General features: G+C 39.0%; 1 protein-coding gene across 14 annotated transcripts in view; it reads left to right on the plus strand.

Moving 5' to 3' along the window:
• The first annotated feature begins 1,003 nt into the window (after positions 1 to 1,003).
• Positions 1,004 to 15,225, plus strand: part of mycbp2.L (MYC binding protein 2, E3 ubiquitin protein ligase L homeolog) — a 137,025-nt gene continuing 122,803 nt past the window's right edge. For 13 of the 14 annotated variants that reach the window (XM_041582441.1, XM_041582438.1, XM_018247262.2 and 10 more), the window contains exons 1-4: positions 1,004 to 1,238; positions 12,773 to 12,848; positions 14,227 to 14,442; positions 14,777 to 14,930. In XM_041582441.1, coding sequence (XP_041438375.1) covers positions 1,141 to 1,238; positions 12,773 to 12,848; positions 14,227 to 14,442; positions 14,777 to 14,930 — 544 coding nt within the window. In that variant the 5' untranslated portion in view covers positions 1,004 to 1,140. The remainder of the gene's footprint in view (positions 1,239 to 12,772; positions 12,849 to 14,226; positions 14,443 to 14,776; positions 14,931 to 15,225) is intronic. The other variant, XM_018247273.2, reaches the window with a different exon arrangement.

Raw genomic sequence — 15,225 nt, forward strand, 5'->3', positions numbered from 1 at the left:
TAGCTTATAATTTGCAGGTCTATGGCCAATTTAGAGATCAAATTTCCCAATTCTCTGCTTCATAGCAAGCATTCACCTAATACCAAAAGATAAGGGGAGATTGTAAGGACTATTTGTGGCTGTCACCCATTGTCTTTTAGTCATTGTGTGAACAGGCCTGGATTTGTGGAAAGGCCACCAAGGCCCGGGCCTAGAGCGGCAGGATTTTAGGGGGCGGCATGCTGCCCAACCATATCCACAATGGTTCAGAAACACTGGGGATGCAAATAGCATGAGCCAATCCCCATTGCTCTGTTCATGATTATGAAATTTTGAGTGAATAAAAGGGAGGTTAGCGGGCCTAGGGGTGCCTGCTATGTAAATCCGGCCCTGTGTGTGAAAAATGTTATCAGTAAAGAAAGTTAGCCAAACAACACAGGCCAGTGTAGCGGGGATCTCCCCTGCACGTTTATTTTGTCAAATGATGTAACGTTTCGGGGGCGTACCCCTTCATCAGACATTCTTTACTGATATCGTTGGGAGAGGCGCCGACCCCTCCAGCCAGCACCGGGCAACTATCCTCAGGAGAGACTCAGGGGAAATTAGGTATATGTGTTGCTGCCTGTGAAAAATGTTACCCCGGTTTATTCAAAAATAAAACACTGTGACCCCCAAAACAACAAATAAACTATGAAGATTACTGGAACTCCACCAGTCCTAGTTCGCAGAAAAACTCGGTATTTTTGGTCAAATTGGGAGAACAGGCTCTAAACTGAAAATGACTTCTCACGAAATAATGAGAGCAACACGAAAAATATCTTTTTTATTGCCTCCGACAGAAGTAGGAACTGCGAGCAGAGGAAAAACATTGTCAGTGCACCCCACACCCTGACCAGTCCAGACTACTGCGCCTTACTAGCGGGATATGATTGTAAAACACTGAGGTACTTCGTCACTCCCAACAAGGTAGCGACGTGCAGCGTCATTGCGTTTGTATACATGTAGTCGCGCCACAGTCTCGCGAGATGAGACTTGTGACATCGGGAATTAGCTGTCTGGCAGGAGCCAAGGAGCTGGATATTAACGCCGTTGCGGGACGTTCAAGCAGCGATCCGGGACTGCGCACTGTGTTAAGGAAATCCAGATTTCCAGCCGGTCGGTATGCTACTGCTCTCTGGAAGGGCACTGGCAGATCGCTACCGGCATATCTATGCGGCTGCAGTGGGCGACAGGGAGCAGCAGGCCGGTCAGTCTGGCAGGTAAGGCCAAGTCTACACGGAGCACCCAAGGGTCAACATACAGGGAAGCAGGGATTGACGATATGTAATCATTCCACTGTGCAATTTACATCATTCTCAAGGGCAGGAGTCAGACAGACAAGGCACCTGACAATGCATGAAGAATGGTTCCGCCCATCCCTGATGCAAATACTAAAGGATATCAGCCAAATTATTAGACATGATCTGTTTACCTACCACCCACAGAGCCTTCTGTCATTCTGGATCCTCAGAGAAATGCCTTCTATGTTACATTCTCATATCATTTGTACTTACCACACCCAAAGGGGCCCCTGTGATGCTGGATCCTCATAGAAATGCCCTCTGTGTCATAATCTATTGGGATTTTAACTAGCACACCCAAGAGGCCTCTGTGATGCACGAGTCCCAGGGACATGATTGGAGGGGGCATCTCCCTGCAGCTCCAGCATCACAGGGGCCCTGGGGAGGGGTCTTCTAGGTAAAATTATAATGTTTAAAGGGAAGGTTCACCGCCAAACACTTTTTTTTAGTTAAGTTGTTTTCAGATTGTTCCCCAGAAAAAAAGACTTTTTTTTCAATTACTTTCCTTTATTTATTTTTTACCGTTTTTCCCAAAATCTAAGTTTAAAGTTGAATGTCCCTGTCTCTGGTGATTGAGTCTGGCAGCTCAGTAATTCAGGTGCAGATACAATTTACAACAGGTGCTGTTACAATTTTGCAACATTTAGTTGATACATTTCTCAGCAGCATCTCTGGAGAATTCACAACTATTGTATCAATTCTAGCAGCTGCCTGTAAGGAAACCCAGAGATTCTGCTCAGCAGGGACAAACATAAGAAATGTGTCAATTAAATGTATTAATTTAGAACAGTTTCCAGGGTTGGCGACCCCCTCCCAGTGCTGCTTTAGAAGGTAAAAAATGACACTTTACACGTCAATATTAGAAAAACGGTGACACATAGAAAGTGCTTGGAAAATGTTATTTCTGGTGATCTATCTGAAAACCAGGGCCGGAACTTGGGGTAGGCAGAGTAGACACGTGCCTAGGGCACAAAGCTGGGGGGGTCGCGCAAGGCACGCGCCTTCTCTGCTTCTCCTACCCCCTAGTTTGGTCCCCGCTGGCAGTTGAAACAGTGGCTTTTGGTTTTTCGCGCATTCGTTTTATTTGCGCATCCATGCGTTCATTTTATTTTGCGCATGCACACATTCATTTACTCCGCACATGGGCGCCTGTGGGCGTTATGCCCGGCCAGGCTGCCTAGAGCGTCTGATCGGGTTGGCCCGGCACTGCTGAAAACAACTAGTTCTTTGAAGGTGAACAACCCCTTTAATAGTTGGTTGATATGCTCAGTATATGCATCAAGGATGTCTAGCCCTCCAGATGCTGTGTAACTGCAACTCTGACTCTGCTCCCGCTATACTCCGTGTCAGACTGGCCCACCGGGATACCAGGAAAGGTCCCGGTGGGCCCAAGTATCAGTGGGCCTTCATGCTTCTAAACATTTGGCCTATTTCATGGCCATTTCCTATTTCTATGAGAACAAAGAAGCTAAATAGATGGAATAACAGAGAATAGAATAGAGAATAGAGGTTAAGTGAGGAGAGGAAGAAAAATAGTACTAAGAGTGGGCCCCTGATCTAAGATTAATTGGTGGGCCCCTGGTCAAAGGTTTTTGGGTGGGCCCCTGGTGTCCCAGTACGACACTGGCTATACTGACAGCCCCTCATATGGTGGAACCTTCCTTCATGTATTGTCAGGTCCCATCTTCTCCCCGGCAGCTGGAACTCAAATTAGGTAAGGACCAAATTGAAATTGGGTTTGTTATGCACTATGATTCTGTCTCTGGCTGTAGGGGGACTACTGGACACAATGGTTCAGCAACTGAAGAGACACAGAGCAGGGGGTGCATGTTGCCAAAACTTGAGTAATAACACTGGAGTATTTTACAGTGAGGTGTTTGTACAGTGAGTTGTTTATAGACTCTCGTGTTGTCCTTTAACACATAACACTTTTCACACTGGAAAAGCTACATGACTTTTGCATCATGTTTTATTATACATGTTCATTTTCAAAATCTGATATGAAAGTATTTCCATGCATTTGTGGCTGTTTGCAGCATGCTATCAGTAATAATTATTATTGGTATTATTATTAGTAACACATACAGTAATTATGAGGTGCCAATGTATTCGGCAACGCTTGGTGTATATATCAAACATACAGATTTACATACAATAGCAACCAATAACTTATACAAGAGGTACAGGGGGCACTGTCCATAGCACTTGCAAACTTAAAGGGATCCTGTCATCGGAAAACATGTTTTTTTCAAAACGCATCAGTTAATAGTGCTACTCCAGTAGAATTCTGCACTGAAGTCCATTTCTCAAAAGAGCAAACAGATTTTTTTATATTCAATTTTGAAATCTGACATGGGGCTAGACATTTCATCAATTTCCCAGCTGCCATGTCATGTGACTTGTGCCTGCACTTTAGGAGAGAAATGCTTTCTGGCAAGCTGCTGTTTTTCCTTCTCAATGTAACTGAATGTATCTCAGTGGGACATTGGTTTTTACTATTGAGTGCTGTTCTTAGATCTACCAGGCAGCTGTTATCTTGTGTTAGGGAGCTGCTATCTGGTTACCTTCCCATTGTTCTTTTGTTTGGCTGCTGGGGGGAAAAAGGGAGGGGGGTGATATCACTCTAACTTGCAGTATAGCAGTAAAGAGTGATTGAAGTTTATCAGAGCACAAATCACATGACTTGGGGCAGCTGGGAAATTAACAATATGTCTATGTCAAATTTCAAAATTGAATATAAAAAAAGCTGTTTGCTCTTTTGAGAAATGGATTTCATTGCAGAATTCTGCTGGAGCAGCACTAGTAACTGATTCATTTTTTCCCATGACAGTATCCCTTTAAGAGATTGATATTATTGTTTATATGTACAACATGTAGTAGTAGCATCAGTATAACTGATCTTGCAAACCTTCAGTCTCATCTTCTGTTGTAGTTGCAATTTATGGTATTTAGGTAGGTTGACGTAACCACTAATTAAAGCTGGCCATAGACTCAAAGATTCGCTCGTTTGACCACCTTTACTGTGGCTGTGTGTTGCTGTTGTGTAAAGGTGGCCATACACGGGCAGATAAAGCTGCCGATATCGGTCGTTTGGACCAATTTGAAAGCTTATCTGCCCGTGTATGGGGGGTTCCGACGGGTCTTCCCGATCGATATCTGGCCACGATATCGATTGGGAAGGTTTGATTTTTAACCGACCGACCCGTCGGAGCCCCTTGGTGCATCGTAATTCCGATATAGCCATGCCGTTAGTGGCATATCGGGGAAAGATCCGCTTGTTTGGCGATGTCGCCAAACAAGCGGATCTTTGAGTCTATGGCCACCTTAAGGGAGGTAGATGATTGGACATCCTGTGTTGCTTTGTCGAAATTGTAGTGAAAGGTAAACAGTGCTAGTTACTGATAACCAAATAAGCCTTTTCTGAAAAGTGTTTTAATGATGGTCTGCTATGAAAAAAGTTAAATTCCTCATTGAAAATTTGAGGTGGCTTGAGATAATTTCTTGAGCTGTATCATGTCCAACAGAAACATTGAATGAAAAAAATACAACGGTAAACTGATGGTCTCTGTCAAGTAATTTTTTTCATTTTTTATAAAATGTAGGTTTTAAAAATGAAAGTTTCCTAGTAATAGTTAAGTCCTGACTTTCTAAATTGTTACAATTTGCCATATAAGTTTGTACTTCCTGATATTATCACAAATTGTAGCAATTACAGGAACTAAACATGTACCAGAACATAGCACTCTTCTTAGCACTTTTGCCATTTAAATCATTTTTTATTTATTGATGAACGGACATTAGTATATAACATAGGCATGAAGTTAAAAGTACAGTAGTTTTGATTCGAGTTTTTCCTCCAAAAAAACCTTGATTTTTAGGAAGGCTGCAAACAACTCCAAATTGATCCCAGGATGTCCCCATAGGCTAAAACAGCAATTCCGCATGTTTAATGTGGTGAATAACAGCATTTGAATTCTTAAAAGGCCAGTACATGGTACATTTCGAAAATAATATATTTTTTTTTAAAAAAAGCTAATCGAATTTTAACTATTCCCTAGACGAATCTGCCCCTAAGTTTATTATATGGTGATGGTTTCCCTTTTTAATGCAACAAATTGTTAAAGATTATAGAACATGCTTAGTAGTGGCTAATGCTGCTAAAAAGATCTATTTTTAAAAATGAAAAAGCTACTGAAAAAAGTCATGATTTGTTGGTACATTTTCAAAATAATAAGTTTCACATTTAGTTCAAAAGTTTTCAAGTCTTGGACATGTAATTTGTAGCAATGTGGCAGGGGTTTTCTACAAGTATTCCTCCATTAATGGGTTTACACTGCTTAGTAGCTAAGGTGGGGGAAATGTTTGTAAATAAGGAAACTCTAGGACCAGACGATGCGGATCTTGGCCTGTGGAAAAACTCCTCTGCTGATCAAGGTGCCTAAAACATTGATTCTGCTTGGTGTAGGCAGACACTGCAGAAGTTTGCAGCTTCTGTCTGCAGAGAATTATATGGGAACTATAGAAAAATGTAGATGGCCAGCATAATAATTACTCATAATCTCCTTGCAAACCTGCTGTGATGAGCATTGTTATTCATTGTTCTTCTACTGGTGGAATGAAGACCCAACTTCAAGGATATTAAATAAGGCAGGTACTTCTACACTTACAAGGTGGGCCTTTAGTAAATGACTTGTACTCTAAGGACTAAAAAAGTCAATCACTGGCTTGGGCAAAGCCAGGATTTCTGTGTCTTTGTGGATTGGGAGTGTGTTTCCTGTGTTGTGATCAGTTCATAATGTTCGATGTTCGCTCATTTCTTTATGTTTTGCTTTCTTTTATTGACAACACACATCTCTCAACTGTCCTGCTTTTAGAGGGTACAGTCTTGTTTTTCAGTTGCCTGCCTGCAGAACCCAATCACCTGTCAAAAGAAATAAAAATCAGCATGTGGGTGGGGTCAGTGGGCTCAATATGTCCCCATAGCTGCTAATAGCTTTATTTTACTTCGTAGTACATTTTTAACATTGAAAACCTGTCGAAAGTCTCAAGGCATTGGCAAGCTCCTAGTGTAAGTGGCGAGTCGTGATGTCAGTGCTTATGAACTAGTGAGTGACAAGTGTCACCCTTCCTTGAGACTTGGTAGAGGGGAGCCTCTAAACCTCACCAAATATGACTTAAAAGGGATATATATATTTTTTTTAAATAAATGAGCTTGGCTACAAAGTGGGCATGGCTCTGTGCCACACAGATCTTACACTTTTCATTTTTCGAATGTTGGTAGTTTTGATGTGGATTATCAACCTGCAAAACCTTAAATTGTTGCCATTATAGAACCAGGGCCCAACCTGTACCCATCTCACTATACTTTTGTGCTCGCCTGGTTTCAAGACAGGGAATCCTTAAGAGCAAAGTAGGAGTGTAATTTCCCTGTCTGACCCCATCCAACCATAACCCACAGTGGTTGGCCAAATTTCAACCCAAACCCGCCCAACTGGAGGTCAACCCATGGGTCGCCGCGGGTTTCAGGTCAACCCACACATCACTAATGTGGATATCCCTTGAAATTAAGTTTTGGAATTGCTTAAAAGTAATCTTTACTTTTAGGGTATTGTGTTTTTACTACTGACTTGCTTAGTTGCATTATTAGAAAAGTCTTCCCCCTATTTGCAGACTTTTTTGTAAGAAGTGGCGTTATAGTAGTCTGTAATGAATTTTGAAAGACCTTTATGAACCATTTGATGCTGGACCATATTGTGTTTTGTTGAGTTCATATGGGAATTATAATTTTCTATTTAAATTTATGAAGTAAAAAGTTTCTGAAAATGTATTTGATGATTATGAAGCAGCTGCATGCCTGGAGAAAAAAAATACATGTAGTGGCATGCTGCTTTGCATTTTAATAACATTTATATAATACATAAGATTGTAAGAGCAACGTTTCAATGTATGAAGTAAGTCATATTATTAAAATGCAAATATCCTCCTGAAGAACAATGCATTTTTTCAAAAAGTTTTGCTGTAGGACTCCTTGTAAATGTCCAAAAAACATGAGTTCAATTTTGTTTCCTTTGGCTTTTTTAGCCATCTTTGATTGAGATTCAATTTTAGAGCAATAAATGAATTAGACTTATATTGTCTGTCAGTAATGCTAGTGGTGTCGTGAAGCATTACTTCTACTGCACAGTTACATCACAAAGCTATTTAAGGATGCTGACATAATGACTAGGTTTAACACTTTCATAGTTAAAAGGACCTGCAGTAACTGTAGGATGCTAAAATGTTCAATGATTTATTTGCCATTTAACCATATTTTTGCTTTTGTTTATTAGCCTTATTATATTTATTGTTGTGATGATGATATTATGTTAGAATTTTAGTGCCAACTAAAAATTCACAGTTCTGATATTGTGGATTTTTTCACTACAGAATCTTATTATAGAATGGATCCATGAGGCTGCACTGAAACCATAATATTTAGTATGTGCTTAATGTGCTTAAAGTATGCGAGAGTGGTGCATCACTACGTGCCAGTACGTGTCTATTGCTAACACCTTCAGCACACAGGCAGCAGTATAGGCGATCATTTCACTAATCATGTGCCCAAATATTATTGCTATGGCTGCGTGATTCCTTGTCTAAATGAGGTGCGGAGAATAAGTCCAAACAGACTCCACTTCCATCGTGTACGCGTCCATCTCCAGGAGTGAATGATCCTGATCACAAGCTAGCTACCTCGGAATGGATGTCAGGCTGAATGGTCGGCCCTCACACATTTTCACCTCACTAAATCTGGCCCTTGTTGCAAAAAGTTTGGACACCCCTGCTATAAAGGTTATAGATTGATCCTATTGTTAGGTTTTTTTCACAAACCAACAGAATGGCTCCACCGATATATAGGTCTACCCTCAAGTAAAATACTGGGTTGCATGGGAGGTAGGTGGCCTAGGGAGATGTGTTGATGTAGAGAAAAACTTCTAAGGGGCACATTTATCAAGGGTCGAATATCGAGGGTTAATAAACCCTTGGATTCGACCCTTGAATTTAAATCCTTCGAATATCGAATTTGAAGGACTTCGCACAAATCCTTCGATCGATCGAAGTAAAAATCCGATAAAATCCTTCAAATCGAATGATTTTAATCGAAGGATTTTTCTTCGATCAAAAAAAGGTTAGAAAAGTGCTGGGGAAGGTCCCCATAGGTAGGTTTAAACTGCCAAAGTATGTAGTCAAGTATTTTTTAAAGAGACAGTACTTTGACTATCAAATGGTCGAATAGTCAAATGATTTTTAGTTCGAATCATAGTCAAAGGTCGTAGTAGCCTATTCGATGGTCGAAGTACCCAAAAAAACACTTCGAAATTCAACGTTTTTTTTCATTCGAATCCTTCACTCGAGCTTAGTAAATGTGCCCCTTAGTGTAGAAGACTGCATCTCTTTCTTCTTTGGATTGTACTGTCTAGTGTATGTTGGCTCCCTTTAGCTTCGAGTGAGGGTCCTACACTTTTCTGTACTTTGAAGTCCAATGTATTTGCTATACATTCTGGCACCACTGTGAACACTGGCAACCTGAGGAAGGATCAGATTGATCCGAAACATGTAGTGCTACCAAATAAACGATCACTTGTTTGATGATATTGGTTCTCCAGAGTAGTTGATTTGGATTTATGAAGACAAGGAGAAGTGGCGGCTGCAATGCTCTGTTTGAGGAATCTGACACAGTAAGGACAAAAAGAGGGTCCTTTACCTATACCTGATTGATACATTCTGGCACCACAACTCACTGGGTGGTGGTGCAAAACGGGCCTGAGGTGCTACAGCAAGAGCACCATGTCTCAATCTTTCTCTTCTTTCTGTTACCCCAGACCAGCATATAGGCTGTAGAGTGGAAAAGCCTGCTTTTCACTTAAAGTTCAGCTTTTCACTAGGCTGCACCTGTGCACCCACCAAAAGAGACGCATGGTGCTTGACGTCGGTAAGATTTCAGGCATGCCTATCAACTGGTACCAGGCACGGGCCAATAAACTGATAACTAAGTCTGGAGTCATTAATTTTTATTGGCCCATGTATGGCAATCTTAAGGCCTGTGGTACACTTATATTTTTACAGCAGCTGTTCTCCTGTGGTTGAATACAGGATAAATTTTAGATTCATGACAAATAGGTGTTTTGACCACCACTGCCCTCTGCTTGATGACCACTGCAGTGAAAACCCCCTGTTCACCTGCTACTGCTGATAATGGTACTCTGTGGAACATGCCATACTGGGCAATTACAGGGGCCCAGATTAGCATTTTTTATCAGAGCTCCACTTGTTAACCGCTTCCAACCAAGTTTGCAAGGCACTTATGTTGTGTGCTGGTTTAGGGGAAATTGCTCTATGGTTTCATGAACTGGCTTCCAAAAGATTCTTTCAAGGGAGGTGTTGATTTTTTATTAACAGTGTATTACTAAGAGATTTCAGCAGTAAATAATTCCCTACCACTTCAGTTGAACTGAAGAAGTCATGCGGAAGAGTGGTGAAATGTTTTCTAGAAAAAACTCTGAATGTCCATTTGCCTTTGACTAAATTTTGCTACATGCTGTTCATTATGACCTCGATAAATGAGAAACTTCATAGACATAATATATTTTTTTAAGGTTTCTTTTTGTCTTTGTAATAATAAATCAGTACAATGTACTTAACGGTATGATGCTAGCTAAGACGCATAGGTGCATATTGGTGGCAAACAATCCTTTTGTTTTTTTAATAAATCTTGAAATATCTTAAGATACGGTGATCCAAATGATGGACTGTCCACTAAACCAGAAGACTGCAGTTTACAGCGCATTCTAGATAATAGATCCTATACCTATAAGTAGGTAGATAAATATTGATCAAAGCAAACTTAACTGGGTTAGTAAAATTTAATATTGATTCTTCAGTTGACTTTGTTCATCAACTCTGTGGGTAAATTGACTAAAGTTTTCCATGCACTTAACAATATTATCATATGTGACAACTATTGGTTCTTGTATAGTTACACCACTGACCCTAACAGATATCCATGTGCTATGGAAATTGGGCAGTTCTAAAATTGGGCAGGTTTAACAATCTACTGATGATGTGCCATGCCAGCCAGTGTGGTCAGCCACACTTCCTCGAAAATTCAATTGGAAGGCAGACATACCTTATGTTGGGCCTTTGTACATTCTTCATCCATTATATGATTGTCTTAAGGCAGCAAATATTCTGCTTACAAGGTGGAAGTTCACTGTGTGTGTGGGAAAGCTGTTGTTGTGCTTATTACCATATATAATGCAAAATGCTTATTGTTGAGGTGCCTTATGAAGTTAAAGAGAGTTGAGATGGACATGACATCAGATGAGGTGTAAGATTTTTATGTACTGTATGTGTGACAAGGGGAGATGTATGTGAACTTGCAGCAAATTGGGGAAATATCTGAAAAGTCTGTGTTGTACAGTGAAAGGGTAGGGGTGGAATTATAGCAAAGCAGAAAGGGCATTGTTTTCATACACTAAAGAGCAAAGTAATTGTGGCAAAAGGGTAAAAACTGTAAAATTATAGTACAGCAAGCAAACACATCTTATCTGCTAGGGCCATGCAAGCAGCTTTTGTCTTGTCACTGTATGAGCAAGGTACCCTGACAATTGGTCTCACTGTAGCCTGGTTATCTTTGCTAGCTGCTGCCTGTTCCTTTTGACTTGCATAGGTTTGTTGTCTGCTGCCATCGCCTGTACACTGCAAGCCTAATGGAGGACTCTGTTTCCCTGGTGACACACTCATGTTGCTGAGGAAATGCTCCCTGCTGGATTCATAACATTTGTCTCCCAAATGTGAAATACTTCTCTTATTCTTGAGGTTATTAAACAAAGTCCTTGTCTATAATCCGTGTTACAGAAAGGGATTTATAGACACAGCAGGACAGGGAAGGGATTACCCTAAAATGGGTAGTCTGAAACAGATCAGGGTATGTCTGAGCATAGGGGGCATTTCAAAATTGTCTGTTAATTGACTGCTAATTACTAAAATGTAGGTTCCTAAAACAATATTGGGGGAATGTAATAAAAGTCAGTGACGGAAAAAGTATTCGCAATGCAAAAGTTATGCTTCTGTGTGAACAAATTTGCCTTTGTGCGAATTTAATATAGCTTTTGTGAACTCGGAAACTGTTTAGTGACCACTTCCGACAGTGGAAGAAGGTTTGCGAATTTTATAGTTAGCGGCAGTGCGCAGTGAATGTAATAAAACTTGTTAATGAAAAAGGTATGTTTGCTCCAAAAGATTACGACACCTTCAAGCACTTCTTAAAAGTGGGCAATGTGCAATTAAAATTCGCAATGCGCAATTAAAATTTGCAATGTAATAACCGTTTAAGGAAGAGTATTGCATTGCGAAATGAGACTTTTTATTCTTATTTGTGCTAATTGTTTTACTCTTTGCAACTTTTATTACATTCCCCTATATGTGTAAACTGTGTATGTTTATTATAATATATTGCTGACATTGCAGCATTTGTTTTGATACACATGGTCATAAATAAGCCAATATTGCCTGAGAACAGTGTCTCTTCTTATTGAGTTTCTATCTTATTATAGATGTGTAGGGCACACACCACAACAACCCCAACCCTTATTTTTCTGAGCTAGTTGTATATGAATAAAATTGGTAGGTAAGGGCTGCATTGATACAGTTGTCTTCCAGCATGTATGTATAGGCTCATGATGTCCTTTAGGGCAATGACACACAGTGTAATTTGTATGCAGCATTTTGTTGCGGCTACAAAACTCCAGGAAATACCCTGCCATAGACAATACTGAGAATTGTCTCTGCTAAAACACTCATATCTTGTAATTGCTCAAAAATGCATACAAAAGAATTTGTGAGCAATTACAAGATTTCAGTATTTTAGCAGAGACAATTCTTTGTGTCATTGTCCTTACTAGTGGCACATGTGGAGGGCTGCCAACTTTCAAATTTACATTTACTATGTGATGTTCTGGAGATTTGCAAATGCTTTGGGGTTTCTTTTAATTGTTTAGCTTTATGTTCAAAAGCATTCCTGTTCCTAGCATCCTAGCGGTGGTACCAATAAAAAAGTAAAAGTGTGTGTGGGGGGGGGGGGGGGTTGGGAAGTAACAATTGTAGCCTCAATATTCAAAATTCTGTAGTAGTGGTATATCCCATAGTCTACAATTAAAAACAAGAGCAGTAACCCGTGTGCGTGATGGTGGGTCATCTTTATTATCTGTAGAAAGAACTTTGTTAGGTCAATTGACATGGTAGCGTCTATGCCTAAGTGTTTATACAAAGATGTAGAAAATGAGTTTTATCTACTATCTATCTGTAATAGCATATGTAAAATAAACCATACTTAAATAGGATTTAGAAACATGCAACAATGTTGTTTTTCATATCAAAACCAAAAGACCACATTTTTTTCTCCTCTTTTAAAGGAACAAGAAAATCATAAGTAAGAAGAAACTGAAGCGGAAGCAAAAGACTAAATCAAAAGGGAAATCCCGAAACAAGGTAAGTGTTACTGTTTTACCCATCTTAATTTTACAAGCACAATTTGTAATATAAAAATAATTAAGGCTATAAAGCAATTTACATAACTTGGGCAACACCAAACCACCCAAACGTTTTTATTAACACATAACTTAATAAAATGCTGAGCACATCCATTTTGGCAGCTGCCACTCAATTTCCATTTCTTAGGTTCCTAGAGGCTATCATTGCCTAGAATGTTAAAATTGTGTTATAATTTTCATGGATGACTCTTTGACTTACTGCAGACAACATACTTTGACTTATTTCTTATCTCTGGGCAATTTTGCAACTGGGCAGTAACATATGAAAACCAAAATTAATTTTTGCTTTTATTATTCTACCTTCTAATATACTTGGATACAGTATTCTAAAAATATTGTTTTAGGAGACGCAACCTGCAGTGGAGAAATGAACATAACTTTTTTTTAATAGCAAATACATTTACAGACAACTTTTTTTTCCCTCTACGTGTATATGAATGTTTGTTAGTAACATTTTAATTTCCCTATGTATATGTCCTATAAGCTTAGAAGGGTTTATGCAATTTAAAGCAATGCTGCTACTCTTTTTAATATGTTTATAAAAATGGGCCCCTTCACCCAAAATAATTATTCAGAATCCCATTTTATTAAGTGCTGAATGGAAAGTCAAAGTAATTGTCTGCCCTGCCTCTATGCCCATGGCATAGAGGAGTGGCAGACAATATTTGATTGACAGCTGAGATTTTTAAATGAGCTTACTACAGCTATGAATGATTTGATAAAAAATAGAAATTGGATTTCATGTTTAATTTGAAAAGGACTTTTATTATACAGATTTTTGTGTCTGGGTGACAGGTCCACTTTAATATTTAAAATGTTTTTTATATTGTTTGTTATGAAGGCCAGTTGAGCTATTCTTTAAAAATAATATTGAATGTCTAGGAAATGTTTTCATTTTGAGAAATTACCCCTTAGTTATGTGTATTTTTGACTACTGCAGTTTGTATTTTAAGAATTAAATTATCCTTTAATTTAAAATATATCCATATTAGATGTCACCTGTTCAGTAGCATCTAGAAAAACACTTCGCCAGTATCATTAACAGTACAGTACAAACACGATTTTACATCATTACTTAATTAATTCTTAGAATTAATCCCGTGGTTTCATATGGGCAACCTGGGTTTTTTTTTTTCTCGAATGTTACTTTTTCTTGGAATTTACGCAATAAAAGTAGGTTTTCACTGTATAAGGTTATGAAAAGTGTGGGGGGGGGCGCGAATTATTCACCTGATCAGGTTATATATTACAATAAAATATAATTATTTGTGTTTCTCTGTATATATTTCAATATCTTTATTTTTTACATGGTCTAGGTGGACAACCAGGAAAATGCTTTCTTCATACCTGATCTCAAACTCTACAGCAACCCTTCAGCATTCAATGTTTATTGCAATGTACGACATAGTGTTCTGGAGTGGCAAAGAAAGGAAACCTCTTTGGTTTTATCTGCCAAGAATTCTGTCCAGAGTGGGGAGTCTGAAAGTGATGATGAGGAAGAATCCAAAGAACCTTTAATAAAGCTTCCAAAGGCAAGTTAAACCAAACAAAGTTGCTGTGATTATCATCTTAGTTACCCAATAAAGCTATCACAACTTCTGTTATGTTTAATAAAACGTTTGTACTATATAGACAGCAAAAGATCCATGCATTTATGTGATATCTAAAATATATTTTAGTTTACAGTCACGTGTAAAGTTATTTAAAATACAGACACCAGGGGTGTTATTTATTACCAACATGCATTTATAATGTTCCAGCATATTCTTCATTGCTGTACAATAGAAACGTCGTAAAATCTGGTAATATTCAGTTGATGTTGAATTTAGTTACATTATACCTGTAGTAACATTTCTTTTCTTTCAGATTATTGAAATTGGGTTATGTGAAGTATTTGAGTTGATTAAAGAAACCCGGTTTTCCCATCCATCGTTGTGTCTGAGGAGCTTGCAGGCTTTGCTGAATGTGCTTCAGGGCCAGCAGCCAGAAGGGCTCCAGTCTGAACCCCCGGAAGTGCTGGGTAAGAAACATGATCTAAATAGCTGGCACTTTTATCATAAATGTTAATGACCGCATTAAACTGAGTGTACATGACACGCCACCAGAGCTCCTTAGCATTATAATGAAAGCCACCTTGGATTTGTCTTGTTTACATATCCTGTTGGGACTCATTGGTTATATGTACCTCATTCAATTGCTGTATTGTAAGAAAACTCTATGGCATGTTTTTTTGTATATTTTGTTGTTGAGAAGGCCTGCAACAGTTTCAGTCCTATATGATGAACCTAATATAATTGCCCATTGAGTAAACCGGT

The sequence above is a fragment of the Xenopus laevis genome, chromosome 2L, assembly GCF_017654675.1.
Source record: "Xenopus laevis strain J_2021 chromosome 2L, Xenopus_laevis_v10.1, whole genome shotgun sequence".
Classification (NCBI taxonomy): domain Eukaryota; kingdom Metazoa; phylum Chordata; class Amphibia; order Anura; family Pipidae; genus Xenopus; species Xenopus laevis.